Consider the following 15870-nt stretch of genomic DNA (forward strand, 5'->3'; position numbering starts at 1 on the left):
ATCACCAAATACACTGGCATCTTGTAATTGGAAACACTCAAACCATTCTTCACCTGTAGGAATTGCTTTTTTCTGTGTTGAAAATAAGCTCACATAATGATAAAATTTTAATCAAAACCCCCACTGGCGTGGAATAATTGTGCTATCAGTTTGGTAGCGTTCGCTCATAGTGTTAATGGCGTCACCGTTGAAAATCGATGTCGAGTACGGCAAACCTTACCAGGAGGAAAGGCAGCGGTGGAACAGCTACAGTAGTTTGGAAACGTAAGAGGCACCTAACTGTGTGGTGCCCGGCAGATAAGAGCGCTCCTTTCGGCAGTGTGGCTGCGACGGTGAGACGTGACGCAACGAAGGAGGCGGCGTGGTATAAGCGCGGCGCGCCAGCCGGCGGCTCAGTGGGACCGCCATGTCTCTCGGGAGCACTCTGCTGGTGTCGGCCGCCGCGCTGTCGCTGTCGCTGGGCTGGCCGCTGCCTGTGCAGCACCAGCTGCCCGCCACCGACTTCCTGTGGGGCACGCTGCCGCGGCCGCCCGCCGTCTACGGGGTCGCCCTCGTCTCCTCACACAAGTGGTCCGTCCACCCCCACAGCGGCCAGGAGCAGCAGCTCATCCCTCTCAAGCAGGTCTGCGCATTCGCCGTCTTCGCTACCCTTACAGTCCGCAGTTCGTGGTCGTGCGGTAGCGTTCTCGCTTCCTGCGCCCGGGTTCCCGGGTTCGATTCCCGGCGGGGTCAGGGATTTTCTCTGCCTCGTGATGACTGGGTGTTGTGTGCTGTCCTTAGGTTAGTCAGGTTTAAGTAGTTCTAAGTTCAAGGGGACTGATGACCATAGATGTTAAGTCCCATAGTGCTCAGAGCTACCCTTATCCTTCGTCGCGTTTGCTCCTAATGTCAAGATAAGTTTAATATCTCCCTTTTACCATTTTTCCTGGTAAGTGCGAATCCAAAGAAGTTTTCCGGGATACGAAATGATTCAGGAGGAGCAATAAATATTTTACGAGGTGGTGGTACAGACTAATTAGAAGAAAAGTTTCCATATGGCGTACTTGCAATTTTTCTTGGATGCAGGCATGCACCTAGTTAAAAAAAAATAGCTTTCCATTTTGACTTTGGGACTCCAGTTGCCAGGCGTGTATTTGTCGATTGTCATTTTTCTTTTGATGAAGTTGTGCTTCAGTTCACATATTGGAGTTTTTCAGCTGTGATTGTGATGATGACGTTTGGTTTGTAGGGCGCCCAACTGCGCGATCATCAGCGCCCGTACGATGTCCCACTTTTGACGCAGTCCAATTTCTTCACAATCCAATCTAGCCACTGTCACGAATGATGATGATGAGATGATGAGGACGTCACGAAAACCCAATCCCCAGGCAGAGAAAATCCCCAACCCGGTCGGGAATCGAACAAGGGACCTTGTGATACAGAGGCAGCAACGCTAGCTATTAATCCACTTGCTCCGGACGATTGTGAATCTGATTGACCAGTTCTGCTGCTTTGCTTTACCATGCCTCACGTATTTACATTGCCGATATCCTGTTTGTGAACAGGTTTTGTAATGGAAACTCGTCTACTACGGCTTGTACAGAATACGATAAACATACATACATTAATCCTTGTTCCATAGATCATGAATACGACATTTCGTAATGATATGGAACGTGTCACTTTAACATAAGTTTTCTTTACACAAAATAATTCATTAATGACTATTATTATTTTTTACAGTAACTACTTCGTATCTAAGAATACATCTAGTGAGTAGAAGGAGTTGTCATTCAGAAATTCTTTTATTTTGCTTTTAAATGTTGGTTGACTATCTGTCAGACTTTTAATACTATTTCGCAAATGACCGAAGATTTTTGTGGCAGCGTAATCCACTCCATTCTGTGACAAAGTGAGATTTAATCCAGTATAGTGAATATCATCCTTCCTTCTAGTGTTGTATCCATGCACTTCGCTATTATTTTTCAGTTGGGGTGGGTTATTAATGACAAATTTCAGAAGTGAATATATGTATTGCGAAGGTACTGTGAATATCCCGAGTTCCTTAAATAAATGTATGCAAGGTGATCTTTGGTGGGCTCCAGCTATTATTCTGATTACACACTTTTGTTCAACGAATACTTTCTCTCTTGATGACGAATTGCGCGAAAATATGATGCCATATGAAAGCAGTGAATGAAAATAGGCATAGTAGACTAATTTACTGATATGTTTACCACCAAAATTTGCAATAATCCTAATAGCATAAGTAGCTGAACCTAACCGGTTCAGCAGATCATCGATTTGTTTCTTCCAATTCAATTTCTCCCTGGTGCACACACCAAGCCCGTTTCATAGTCTATATTTATCAATGGTGTTATGCCATTTACTGCACAGAATTGTATAAACTGTGTTTTCTCAAAATTTTGTGAAAGTCCATTTGCAGAGAACCACTTAATAATTTTCTGAAAGACATTATTTGCAATTTCCTCAGCTGATTCTTGCTTCTTGGGTGTCATTAATACACTTGTATCATCAGCAAAAGGAACTAACTTTGCATCTTCATGAATACAGAGAGGCAAGTCGTTAACATATATTAAGAACAATAAGGGACCCAAGACTGAACCCTGTAGGACACCATTGATGATACCTTCCCAGTTTTTAACTATCTGTACCGGTAATTTCAACCTTCTGAAGTCTTCCAGTTAAGTGTGAATTAAACCATTTGTGCACTGTCCCACTTATACCACAATACTTAAGCTTATCTAGAAGAATTTCATGATTCACACAATCAAAAGCCTTTGAGAGATCACAAAGTATCCCAATGGATGATGTTTGGTTATTCAATGCACTTAATATTTGATCAGTGAAAGCATATATAGCACTTTCTGTTGAAGAGCCTTTCTGAAAGCCAAACTGACATTTTGTTAGTACTTCATTTCTACAAATATGTGGTGGTACTCTTGAATACATTACTTTTTCAAGAATTTTGGATAAAGCTGTCAGAACAACTTTCTAACCGTAAAGTACCTGATTAAAGTGTGTTTAGTCGCGTCTTCACTAAAACTGCCTGAGACTGCTGCAGCGCCGAACAATCATATCGCATCTGAACGTGCAAATAAACTGAGTACAGATGAAGTAGAAGAGATTATTCAGTTAGAAGAAAGTTGTTCTTCAACAAGCACACATAAAATCTCTACACAGATTGGTGTTCAACATGCAACAATATTGCGGACATTACATCTGCACGGCCCCTACCATTGTTATACAGAGGGAAGTGTGAGGTCATCCGCATCAGTACTAAAGAAATCCGATAAATTTCGGTTGCACGATAAATCGCGCAAATCAGAAGGCTGTAAATCAACTTAGCACTTAGGGATTGCAGTTACGAATAATTTAAACTAGAACGAACAGACAGATAATGTTGTGGGTAAAGCAAACCAAAGACTGCTATTTATTGGTAGAACACTTAGAAAGTGCAACAGACCTACTAAAGATATTGCTTACACGACGCTTGTCCTCCCTTTTCTGGAGTACTGCTGTGTGGTTTGGGATCCGCATCATGTGGGACTGACGGAGGAGATCGCAAAAGATAAAAAAAATGCAGGTTATTTTGTGTTATTGCAAAATATGGGAGGGAGTGCCATGGATATGATACGTAAATTGGGGTGACAGTCATTAAAACAAAGGCGTTTTTCTTTGCGGCAGCATCTTCTCGTGAAATTTCAATCATCGATTTTCTCCTCCGATTGCGAAACTATACTATTGGCGACCACCTACACAGGGATAAATGGTCATCATGGTAAAATAAGAGGAATCAGAGCTTGTACAGAAATATTTAAGTGCTCATTTGTCCCGTGCGCCTTTTGAAAGTGGAACGGTAGAGAAATGGCTTGAAGGTGGTTTGATGAACCCTCTGCCAGGAACTTAATTGTGAATTTCGGAGTAATCATGTAGATGTAGATGTGTGAGCTAGTAAGGTATACGACTGGAATTTTGTTGTTCGCTAACTGCAGATCGCTGTCTCCAGTTATACTGTTTATTGATGAAGTAATTTTCACTCGTGACGGTATCTCTTAACTCTTAACTCACATTGATGGTCCGACGAAAATCCCATGCCTTTGTGGAGATGCTTCTCTTTAAACGTCTGGTGTATTATGATAAAGAATCAGTTGATTGCGCCTGTTGTGTTGCCGCATCGTCTAACAGGCTCTCTTGTCCAGATTTTCTTGAAAACCAGCTTTCATCAATACTGAACGAGGTTTCTGTGGCTACAAGGATGAGTATGTTCTTCCGGCATGAAGGAGTCCCTGCACTTGCCAATCATCGTGTGACAGTCATCTAAACATAACATTCCCTGGAAGATGGATAGGCATGTTTCTTGGCCATCAATGTTCTCGGACTTTGTACCTCAGATTTTTGCCTGTGGGAATGTGAAGGTGAAAACGTAAACACAAGGGACAAATTCATCTTTCTTATTCTGAATAAAACTGCTCCAACTAAAGAACGCCAAGACAACCTGAGAAGAGCTCCAGCACAACTCGACAGTACATTGCAGTCGGAGATGGAAAATCAACTTTTGCTTTTGGTTACTACCTTCCGAGAGTATTTGCTTGAATTATATCTTAAGAGCTCTAAATCTGTAATTCATGTTCTTATAGGCTATGTTTCATCCGAAATAACCTATACCGTATTGTATTGTATTGCATAGAATTGGGAACGTAGAGGCGTCGTCCCCGCCGTAGCCCGCAGTGGTACACAACCCCACAACAGGCTATAGCAGTCCACTCACCCCACCGCCGCCCAACACCGAACCCAGGGTCATTGTACGGTTCGGCCCCCAGTGGACTACCGCCCCGGGAACGTCTCACACCACACGAGTGTAACCTCAGTTTTTGCATGGTAGAGTAATTATGGTGTACGCGTAAATGGAGAAAGTGTTTGCGCAACAATCTCCGACATTGTGTAACTGAGGCGGAATAAGGGGAACCAACCCGTATTCGCCGAGGCAGATGGAAAACAGCCTTAAAAACCATCCACTGACTGGCCGGCACACCGGACCTAGACACTAATCCTCCGGGCTGATTCGTGTCGGGGACCGGCACGCCTTCCCTCTCAGAAAGCAGTGCGTTAGACCGTACGGCTAACCGGCCAGGCTATTTATACTGTACTACGACATCCTAAAATACGTTTTTTCTTTATTTTTTTGAGTCATCAGTGTTCTTACTGGTTTGACGCGGTTCGCCACGAATTACTCTCCTGGGCCAATCTTTTCATCTCAGAGCTGCCATTGTAATTTACATACTCAATTATCTGTTGGTATTCTCCAGTCTCTGTCTTCCTCTACAGTTTTTACCCTTTACAGCTCACTCTAGTACCATGAGGGTTGTTCCCTGAGGTCTTAACAGGTGTCTTATCATCCTGTCCCTTCTTCTTGTCAGTGTTTTCCATATGTTCCTTTCCTCGTCGATTCTATGGGGAACCTCTTCATTCCTTACCTTATCAGTCCACCTAATTTTCAACATTCTTCTCTAGCATCACGTCTCAAAGGCTTCGATTGTCTTCTACTCTGGTTTTCCCTCAGTCCATGTTTCACTACCATACAATGCTGTGCTCCAAACGTACATTCTCAGACGTTTCTTCCTCAAATTAAGATCAACGTTTGATGCTAGCAAACTTCTTTCGGCCAGGAATGCTCTTTTCGCCAGTGCTAGACTGTATTTTATGTACTCATTGTCCCGCATATCATGGGTTATTTTGCTGACCAGATATCAGAATTCCTTAATGTCGTCTTCTTCGTGAGCCCAATTTCTGATGTTAAGTTTCTCGCTGTTCTCATTTCTGCCATTTCTCATTTCTTGTGCCTTTCTTCCATTTTCTCTCAGTACTTATGCTGTACTCATTAGATTCTTCATTCCATTCAACATATCCTGTAATACTTCTTCACTTTCACTGATGATAGCAACATCGTCAGTACATGTTATCATTGCTATCCTTTCATCCTGATTTTTAATACCACTCTTGAAGCTTTCTTTTATTTCCCTTGTTATTTTTTGATGTATAGATTGAACAATAAGAGCGAAAGACTACACCCCTGCTATACACCCTTTATTAATCCGAGCCCTCCGTTCTTGCTCTTCCACTCTTATTGTTTCCTCTTGGTTCTTTTACATATTGTATATTACCCGTCCTTCCCTGTACAAGTAGGCGCGTGAAATAATGTCTGTGAAACTTAAATTATGATCGTTACCTGTGAAACGTCCCCTTAGAAAAATTAGTGAAGGACTGTGCTGATAAACCTCTTACATTATTTGCTTTTCAAACAGCTGAGCAAAACTGAACGTACTCAGACATTAATCTCTTTACTTATTCTGATCGACACTAAACTGACATACAATATTTTTAGCGCAACGCAATCTGACTTTTAATAATCCCTACAATCGAATGGCCCTGACTAACAATAACCTATACCTTTCATGAATCACTTACCTCACAAGAATCTTCATTACTCGAACTACTGCAATACAACGAGCGCCAATACTGCCAGCTAAATAAAAGATTCTAACTACTGAAGTCACTAACTACTGATAGGCATAGTTAGCAAATGAAAGATTTTTATAGAGAACAAACAATATTTTACCTTAATAGTGTTCAAAAGTCATAATATGTATATATCAGTCCATGATATCCAATATTACAAATTTACTCTTTCTGATGGACACACGTCCAGATCGTCCGCTCTCAAAATTCTGCCATCTCTCACCCCACATTCACCACTGCTGGCGGCTCACTCCCAACTGCGCAACGCTACGTGCTTTTAACATCCAGCTGCCCAACACTGCAATAGCAAACAACAACGCAAACCAGCCACAGACTGCGCACAGCACAGCCAGTGATTTTCATACAGAGCGCTACGTGGCGACACCAATAAAAAAACCTAAACAGCCTACTTACACCTGGTGCCGGCAAACGCAGGCAAAGACTAAAACACCTAGTACCAGGTTTAACCATAAGGTTTTACTTACACCCTCCAAAAATAGTTATATAATCATTTTTTGTTTATTTGCAGGTAAATGTCTGCAGTGCTGGTACACATTGATATCTTCGCGCACCTGTACCATTGCACACCCCTAGGGGAACCAAAAGAAAACAGCGGGTACACATTGAAATCTTCGCGCACATGTACTATTGCACACCTCTAGGGGAACCGACAGCAAACAGCGCAGGCCGTCATCACTTTTCAGTGCGTTGTCACGTTTTGTTTTGTGATGTGCTAAGCTACTGTGACGCGGCGATTTCAATTTGTACTAGGACTACAAACACGCACCTGGAAAAAAGGAGTTGTATTTTTCCGATGTGACAAAACTAGCGTTGGGTGAACAAATAAGACTCACCATTTGGTCAAATCTGTGTAGCACAATGCAATAACAGTACACTAACACTGTTTATGTGTAAATGTAAGCATCGAAAAAGAATAGTAGTAATAATAATAATAATAATAATAATAATAATAATAATAATAACCACACATAAGTATAGACAAATTATTTCTGTATCAACTCCAAGTAGCTTTTCAACTGTGTAAATGCAATACTGTTGTCGCCCATAAACATATTCCTAACGCAAACCATAGCTTGCAGATTTGTAATCAAGAAGTTATATAATGACATAATTGGGAACATTAAAAAAATAGAAACATTTTACCTGCAATCTAGTCTTGCATTACATGTGTATAAAAGAAAAAAACATTTTTGAATCAATCTCCAGCAACAAAAAATTCATAAAAACTGTATAGTTCTCATGTCATAATCACATCCTAACATAAAGGACGCAGTATCCATATTCAGAAATATCTAGCCATAATAATTGTCAAATAAATATCACATATGCATAAATCGAAAATGGCATTTAGTGTCAGATATAAATTAATTACCTAATATTTAACATGATAATCACAACATACAGTAAAGAAAATAATGTTGACAGAAGAAAACTGTGACAGATGCAGATGGAAAAATGACACAGCCAGAAGAATGAAGGTAGATAGAAGTCCTCTGTGGCCTGCGGTCATCTGCTTGCAACACACACACAATTCGTAAGGCATGGATCCCCCATGAAAGTTTTTACAACATTGCTGTAATAAGTGAAAAAGTACTCCACTTCCAATAAATTATCTCTGAAAATCATGGGTAAAACATCATATGCCAATTTACCGAATTAATAGCTGTGACAAGTTCTCCATAAGTAGCCATATCGTCTTTTATCCTCAAATAAACCACAAAATAAAAAATATGCAACCAAAATATAAACATAATATATTTCAGTTCAAATCGTTTCAAATATAGAACACAGTATATTAGGTAAGTTATCAATTCAGCATAAAACAGTATAAATCCTAGCATAACAGAGACCATAACTAGATGAATGTATCATCAAATCAACGTAGTACAACTTAAATTCAATGCAAACAGAACATGGCAAACTCAGTGGTTCATTCAATAAAACAAAGAATTTCATCTTTAAAATTGCGTACATCATTTTTGCTGTTTTTTTGCCACACATTACGTTATATGGTAGTTTTGTCATTATATTAGTGAAAATATCCTATCACGTATGTTTCTTCGCTGTTCCATCATTCTACATAAGTTTACTTTACATTTTAAGGCCAGTCTTTCCCTTAATCTAACAGTCAAATTGCAATTTTTTAACATTAGAACACAAGCAAAAATAACTTTAATTTCACATGCTTTAATGTCTGTTTCCTTTAAAGTTACTGACAAGCCAAAACTAGGCGTCTTTCCATAAGAATAAGACATTTTAAATAAATCAGTACCTCTTACTGCATGTCCAATAAATCTTCTCCAATCAATCTTGAACTGTCCGCCAAATTTATTTAAATACTTCTCCCACTAGTCAATCCGCAACTGTCTGCAACACTTAGGTAGCTTTTAACAAACTGACTCTTTACACCTAACAAGTTCTGAATGACTTTCTACTCTCAGTTTTGGAAACTCATCTGCTTCTAACCACTTTAAAACATAAAATACTAAACATGCAGTTTCCTCTGACAAAACTCTTGGTTCAGAACGCAGAAGCACTTTGTAGTCTCATGTACACGATATACTTCAAACAATGCATCGTCACTCTCCACACAAAAATGACATGAAACAACTTCCTCAGTATCAGTCCTATTTTAACCATACACATAAAATTTGTGGCGTTATCAAAGGCACTAAGTTAACGTTTCAAACCAAATTCCAATTCAGTCAAGTTTAGACACACAAATTTCAATTTTGATCCAACATTGCTTGATTTAATTTTTTCACCTACAGTTATTCAGTCTTTCTCTAATTCGTTCTTAATTTCTACTAATGCAGAACTTAGGTGACAATTAGTTTCTGTATATAGCTGCACAGTTCACAACTCATTTATTTTCACTGACTACGCAAACAGATTTTTGATTCAGTCATTAATTTTCTTTCATAAGCTGTTATGTTTCCCTTTGATTTAATCCAAAATGTTTCTCCCGATTGTTTTTGTTCCCAGAGCAAAATAAGTTTTTATCATATTTGAAAGTAAATAAAATCGAAAATAAGAAACGTCACTTGCAATGTTTCTGCAACGGTGACTTCAGTCATCACAATCCTAAAAAGGGAGTTTCACTACCTGTCTTCCTGGTCTGAAGTAAGCTGGTGAAGCATGATGTCTTCAACATGGAGTCCAAATTTTCTACTTAAATTTTTGAGATTCAAATTGTTTTGTTCTCCAAAATATTTGTGCCCCTAGGCAATTTCATTAGCTGAAAAATATAAAAAGTGCCCAATACGAACCAAAATTATAAAATATACCAATTCAGAGCCCCAAGTTGTAATATTAACATTGCTCTCACCTATATATTTTCAGTTCGAAATTGATTGCATCATATTCCAACAAATTGTATGTGTGAATACTGCAGTATTTAAGAAATATTTGAGAAAACAAATCAAAAGATATATTTCGTTACCTTGTGTTTTGTTAGACTTCTCGAAAGTTCATTGTAGGCAGATCATTCGCAGTTTCCATTATAGTCCTGGACTAGACTTAATTTTTGAATTCTGCATATGGAACTGGCGATCAAAGGTTTCTTCCCTCTGAAGAGGAGACATATCGTTTCACCTGCCAGAAAGCCATCAGAGTTGTCGACGCTTTCTCTGTAGACTCTTTTGTTCTGTTCTTGAAAATTTCTCATACATTGCTAGAATTTTTCTGTCTTTCTGTCTTCTGAAGCATAACCACCTATTACTGCTAAAGACCATTCGGTTATTGTTATTGTCCGTTCTGTGATGTACGTGTAGCATTACGTTTTGTTTTCTCATTTACCGCGCACATGAATTGCAACACAGCAATGAGTTCTTGTGACAGGTCTACGCCACATTAATTCATTATAGAAATACATAGTCCTGTTTTTTTTGTCTGTTTCAGAATTGTCAAGTTAACCCTTCTTTTGTTCAGTAGCCTAATAAGTTCTTTGTTTTCCTCTATTCCTCATATACACTCCTGGAAATTGAAATAAGAACGCCGTGAATTCATTGTCCCAGGAAGGGGAAACTTTATTGACACATTCCTGGGGTCAGATACATCACATGATCAAACTGACAGAACCACAGGCACATAGACACAGGCAACAGAGCATGCACAATGTCGGCACTAGTACAGTGTATATCCACCTCTCGCAACAATGCAGGCTGCTATTCTCCCATGGAGACGATCGTAGAGATGCTGGATGTAGTCCTGTGGAACAGCTTGCCATGCCATTTCCACCTGGCGCCTCGGTTGGACCAGCGTTCGTGCTGGACGTGCAGACCGCGTGAGACGACGCTTCATCCAGTCCCAAACATGCTCAATGGGGGACAGATCCGGAGATCTTGCTGGCCAGGGTAGTTGACTTACACCTTCTAGAGCACGTTGGGTGGCACGGGATACATGCGGACGTGCATTGTCCTGTTGGAACAGCAAGTTCCCTTGCCGGTCTAGGAATGGTAGAACGATGGGTTCGATCACGGTTTGGATGTACCGTGCACTATTCAGTGTCCCCTCGACGATCACCAGTGGTGTACGGCCAGTGTAGGAGATCGCTCCCCACACCATGATGCCGGGTGTTGGCCCTGTGTGCCTCGGTCGTATGCAGTCCTGATTGTGGTGCTCACCTGCACGGCGCCAAACACGCACACGACCATCATTGGCACCAAGGCAGAAGCGACTCTCATCGCTGAAGACGACACGTCTCCATTCGTCCCTCCATTCACGCCTGTCGCGACACCACTGGAGGCGGGCTGCACGATGTTGGGGCGTGAGCGGAAGACGGCCTAACGGTGTGCGGGACCGTAGCCGAGCTTCATGGAGACGGTTGCGAATGGTCCTCGCCGATACCCCAGGAGCAACAGTATCCCTAATTTGCTGGGAAGTGCCGGTGCGGTCCCCTACGGCACTGCGTGCATCCGTGCGTCGCTGCGGTCCGGTCCCAGGTCGACGGGCACGTGCACCTTCCGCCGACCACTGGCGACAACATCGATGTACTGTGGAGACCTCACGCCCCACGTGTTGAGCAATTCGGCGGTACGTCCACCCGGCCTCCCGCATGCCCACTATACGCCCTCGCTCAAAGTCCGTCAACTGCACATACGGTTCACGTCCACGCTGTCGCGGCATGCTACCAGTGTTAAAGACTGCGATGGAGCTCCGTATGCCACGGCAAACTGGCTGACACTGACGGCGGCGGTGCACAAATGCTGCGCAGCTAGCGCCATTCGACGGCCAACACTGCGGTTCCTGGTGTGTCCGCTGTGCCGTGCGTGTGATCATTGCTTGTACAGGCCTCTCGCAGTGTCCAGAGCAAGTATGATGGGTCTGACACACCGGTGTCAATGTGTTCTTTTTTCCATTTCCAGGAGTGTATTACGTGTGGTGATTTTCAACAAATCAGGATTTCTAGATATTTAATTTTTTGTTTGGGCTGGTCGTTGTATTTCAGATCTCCCCATAAAATTTTACCTGCCTCTAACTCGGCAGTCAGGAAGTGGGGTTACCACGTTAGGCCTCCTTGAGGTACTTTTTTCTGTCAGGGTTGTCTCCCCCAGCCTGAGTGACACGCTTTAAAAAAGCTGATTTTCACTCTCTCCCATTTGCTGTAATCCGTTCATAGCCTAGGCACAACGATATAAACGCCGAAGTAGCTAAGGCAGGGCTGACCACAGTGTGCCAGACTTTTCATTCAGTATTATGGTGCGGCATTTTTCGGTCGGCACAATTCACTTCATTTCGATAGAATTTTGGTGTCAGAACTGTTTACCCTTCGCTCTTTGTCTGTGATATGAAGGACTTTCATAGATTCAGTGGATGTTTGCACAAACAGAGGCAGTCTAGCGATCTATTCTCACAAGCCTTTAAAAATGAATGGGAATGACATAAGAGATGGACGAGAATTCTCAATATCCGTTACGCAGTCGCATAAGTGACAGCTACTGTAAATATACTATGAAACGATATAACAATACCAAACAGAAAGAATTTAAAATGTAGTTGACAATGAAAGGGCAAAAAATTGCAATTTGTGTGAATTCCTAAGGGACCAACCTGCTGAGGGCGTCGGTTCCTAGACTTATACACTGCTTGAAGTAACCTATGCTAAGAATAATACACACACCCATGCCCGAGGGAGGAGTCGAACTTCCGGCGCGAGGGCAATGACTGACAGACGGGATTCGTTGTTCAGTACAACAAGAAGCACTTGGTTCCTAATTTTCAGGCAAAAAAGAACGTGAGAAACCTGGAGGTATTAATAGCAAAATTTATGAAGTGACACGCATTATTCGACTGTTGTTTGCAACAGCTTTCGACGGAACTGACCGAAAATTATAGAGCCTTTATACATTACTGTAGAGTAGGTTGCTTGGATGGAAGGATTTTTCGATTTAAAACTCGCTGTTATGGAATTTATGAAGGGAAAAGTAGTGCAGAAGTGAAAATTTGAACACCCAGAATGGATTACAGACTTCGCATTTTAAGTGAACTAGACTGCACTCTACCCATAGTAAGACACTGCAAAGTGAGAAGCACCAGTTGAAAGCGCCCCTGTGTATGTGCAGATGTTTACTGATTGATCTGCAAGGTGATTCCAGTTTTAATGACAAATCTTTTTACGTTAAAACTATCCAGAGTGTCTACATCTGCACGTCTCCATAATAAGGCTGCAAAACTTCTACAATATTTGTGCGAAAGACCCTTTTTAAATTATGAAACTAGACAAATCACGCTTATATGGCACCTGGATGCGAAAATCTGCAAAACTGTCTGCGTCTGTCTGTATCGGTTAGTCTGTCTGAGTCAGTTAGACCGTCAGTGAGAGTACACTGCGAGTTCCTGCTACTAATAAGGTGAGTACACCGTTCACTTGTTACATATTTTTACGAGCTTCAAACAGGAGCGAATTATTTTCAGTTATATGTGTAGTTACTAGTTTATTTTTGTAATTTCTTGCGTGATCGAGTGCTTACTAGGCACAACGTACTATTTAAATAACAGTGTACTGTCAGTATCGCCGTTGCTATCGACTCTCGTATCGTACAGACTTTTATTTGTTTGGTTAGAACAACTCAGTGTCGGTTAGACCGTCAGTGAGAGAGCACGTCGATTTCCCGCTGCTAATAAGGCGAGTACACCGTTCGTTTGTTGCACATTTTTACGAGCTTCAAACAGGAGCGACTGCAGTAATGGATAGGAACTGTGATTGCTGTGTACAGATGCGAGCCGAGTTGGCGACCCTTTGCTCACAGCTCCAGGCTCCTTTGGCTTCCATCACACAGCTTGAGGCTGCTGCCAAGGGGCGTCACTGTGGGAGGTCGAACACGAGGATGTGAAGGATGTCGAGCACATCCTACGTGTCTTCCGATCGGTCTACTGCTGTGACCGCCCCGGGTACAGCTTACACTGAGGTTGACCCCTCACCCGTGGTCGAGTGGGAGATCATTCGAAAGTCTGGCAGGCAGTGAAAATCTTTCCGAGGGGCCGATCGTAGGGCCAGCCCGGTTCATTTGACAAACTGAGTTTGGGCGTTATCTGTGGCTGATGATGGCTCTGAGCCGGATGCAGTCGTCCACCCTGTTCCAGCGGAAGATTCTCGGCCCGCAAGGTCTGGGCATTCACAGAGGGTGGGTATCTACATCTACATCTACATTTATATTCCGTAAGCCACCCAACAGCGTGTGGCGGAGGGCACTTTACGTGCCACTGACATTACCTCCCTTTTCTGTTCCAGTCGCGTATGGTTCGCGGGAATAACGACTGCCGGAAAGCCTCCGTGCGCTCTCGAATCTCTCTAATTTTACATTCATGATCTCCTCGGGAGGTATAAGCAGGGGGAAGAAATATATTCGATACCTCATCCAGAAACGCACCCTCTCGAAACCTGGACAGCAAGCTACACCGCGATGCAGAGAGCCTCTCTTGCAGAGTCTGCCTACTTGAGTTTGCTAAACATCTCCGTAACGCTATCACGCTTACCAAATAACCCTGTGACGAAACGCTCCGCTCTTCTTTGGATCTTCTCTATCTCCTCTGTGAACCCGACCTGGTACGGATCCCACACTGATGAGCAATACTCAAGTATAGGCCGAACGAGTGTTTTGTAAGCCACCTCCCTTGTTGATGGACTACATTTTCTAAGGACTCTCCCAATGAATCTCAACCTGCCACCCACCTTACCAACAATTAAGTTTATATGATCATTCCACTTCAAATCGTTCCGCACGCATACTCCCAGATATTTTACAGAAGTAACTGCTACCAGTGTTTGTTTCGCTATCATATAATCATACAATAAAGGAACCTTCTTTCTATGTATTCGCAATACATTACATTTGTCTATGTTAAGGGTCAGTTGCCACTCACTGCACCAAGTGCCTATCCGCTGCAGATCTTCCTGCATTTCGCTGCAATTTTCTAATGCTGCAACTTCTCTGTATACTACAGCATCATCCGCGAAAAGCCGCATGGAACTTCCGACTCTATCTTGCTGGTTGTTAGGAGCTCCAATGTTAGGGGCAGAATGGGGGCCCTTAGGAACTTGGCTGTCAAGGAGGGGAAGGAAGCCAGTGTGCACCCCGTTTGCATTCCGGGGAATGTCACTTCGAATGTGGAAATGGTGTTTCCGGATGCCATGAAGAGTACAGGGTGCAGCCAACTGTAGGGGGTGGTTCACGTCTGTACCAATGACTTGTGTCGTATTGGATCGGAGCAGATTCTATCAGATTTTGGGCGGCTACCGGAAATGGTAAAGACTGCCAGTCTTGCCTCCGAGATTAAGGCGGAGCTCACCATCTGCAGCATCGTCGATAGAACCGACTGTGGTCCTTTGGTGCAGAGCCGAGTAGAGGGTCTGAATCAGAAGCTCAGGAGGTTCTGTGACCGTGTAGGTTGCAGATTCCTTGACTTGCGCCATCGGGTGGTGGGTTTCCGGGTTCTGTTTAAAGGTCAGGAGTCCACTAAACACAGTAGGCGGCTACACGGCTGTGAGGAAGGGACTGGGCGGTTTTTTAGGTTAGAAGGTCTCACGGAACTACAGAAGGGGCGTCCCTCTAAAAGTGGACAGGCAAAACACAGTAAGGCAATTGTAGAAACGATTGGTATTTTAGTTGTAAATTGTCGTAGCTGTGTTGGGAAGGAACCAGAGCTCCAAGCCCTAATAGAAAGCACTGAAGATCAAATAGTTGTAGGTACAGAGAGCTGGTTAAAGACGGAAATAAGTTAAGCCGAAATTTTTTAAAACGATCTAACAGCATTCAGAAAGTATAGATTAAATACAGTTAGTGGTGGAGTATTTATTGCTGTAGGAGGTAGTTTGCCTTATTGCGGAAT

General features: G+C 42.5%; 1 protein-coding gene across 1 annotated transcript in view; it reads left to right on the forward strand.

The window, feature by feature from the left end:
* The first annotated feature begins 379 nt into the window (after positions 1-379).
* The window catches only part of LOC124796424, a 60085-nt gene continuing 44594 nt past the window's right edge, over positions 380-15870 (forward strand). The window contains exon 1 of the mRNA XM_047260612.1: positions 380-622. Coding sequence (XP_047116568.1) covers positions 407-622 — 216 coding nt within the window. The 5' untranslated portion in view covers positions 380-406. The remainder of the gene's footprint in view (positions 623-15870) is intronic.

The sequence above is a fragment of the Schistocerca piceifrons genome, chromosome 1, assembly GCF_021461385.2.
Source record: "Schistocerca piceifrons isolate TAMUIC-IGC-003096 chromosome 1, iqSchPice1.1, whole genome shotgun sequence".
In the NCBI taxonomy this organism is placed as follows: domain Eukaryota; kingdom Metazoa; phylum Arthropoda; class Insecta; order Orthoptera; family Acrididae; genus Schistocerca; species Schistocerca piceifrons.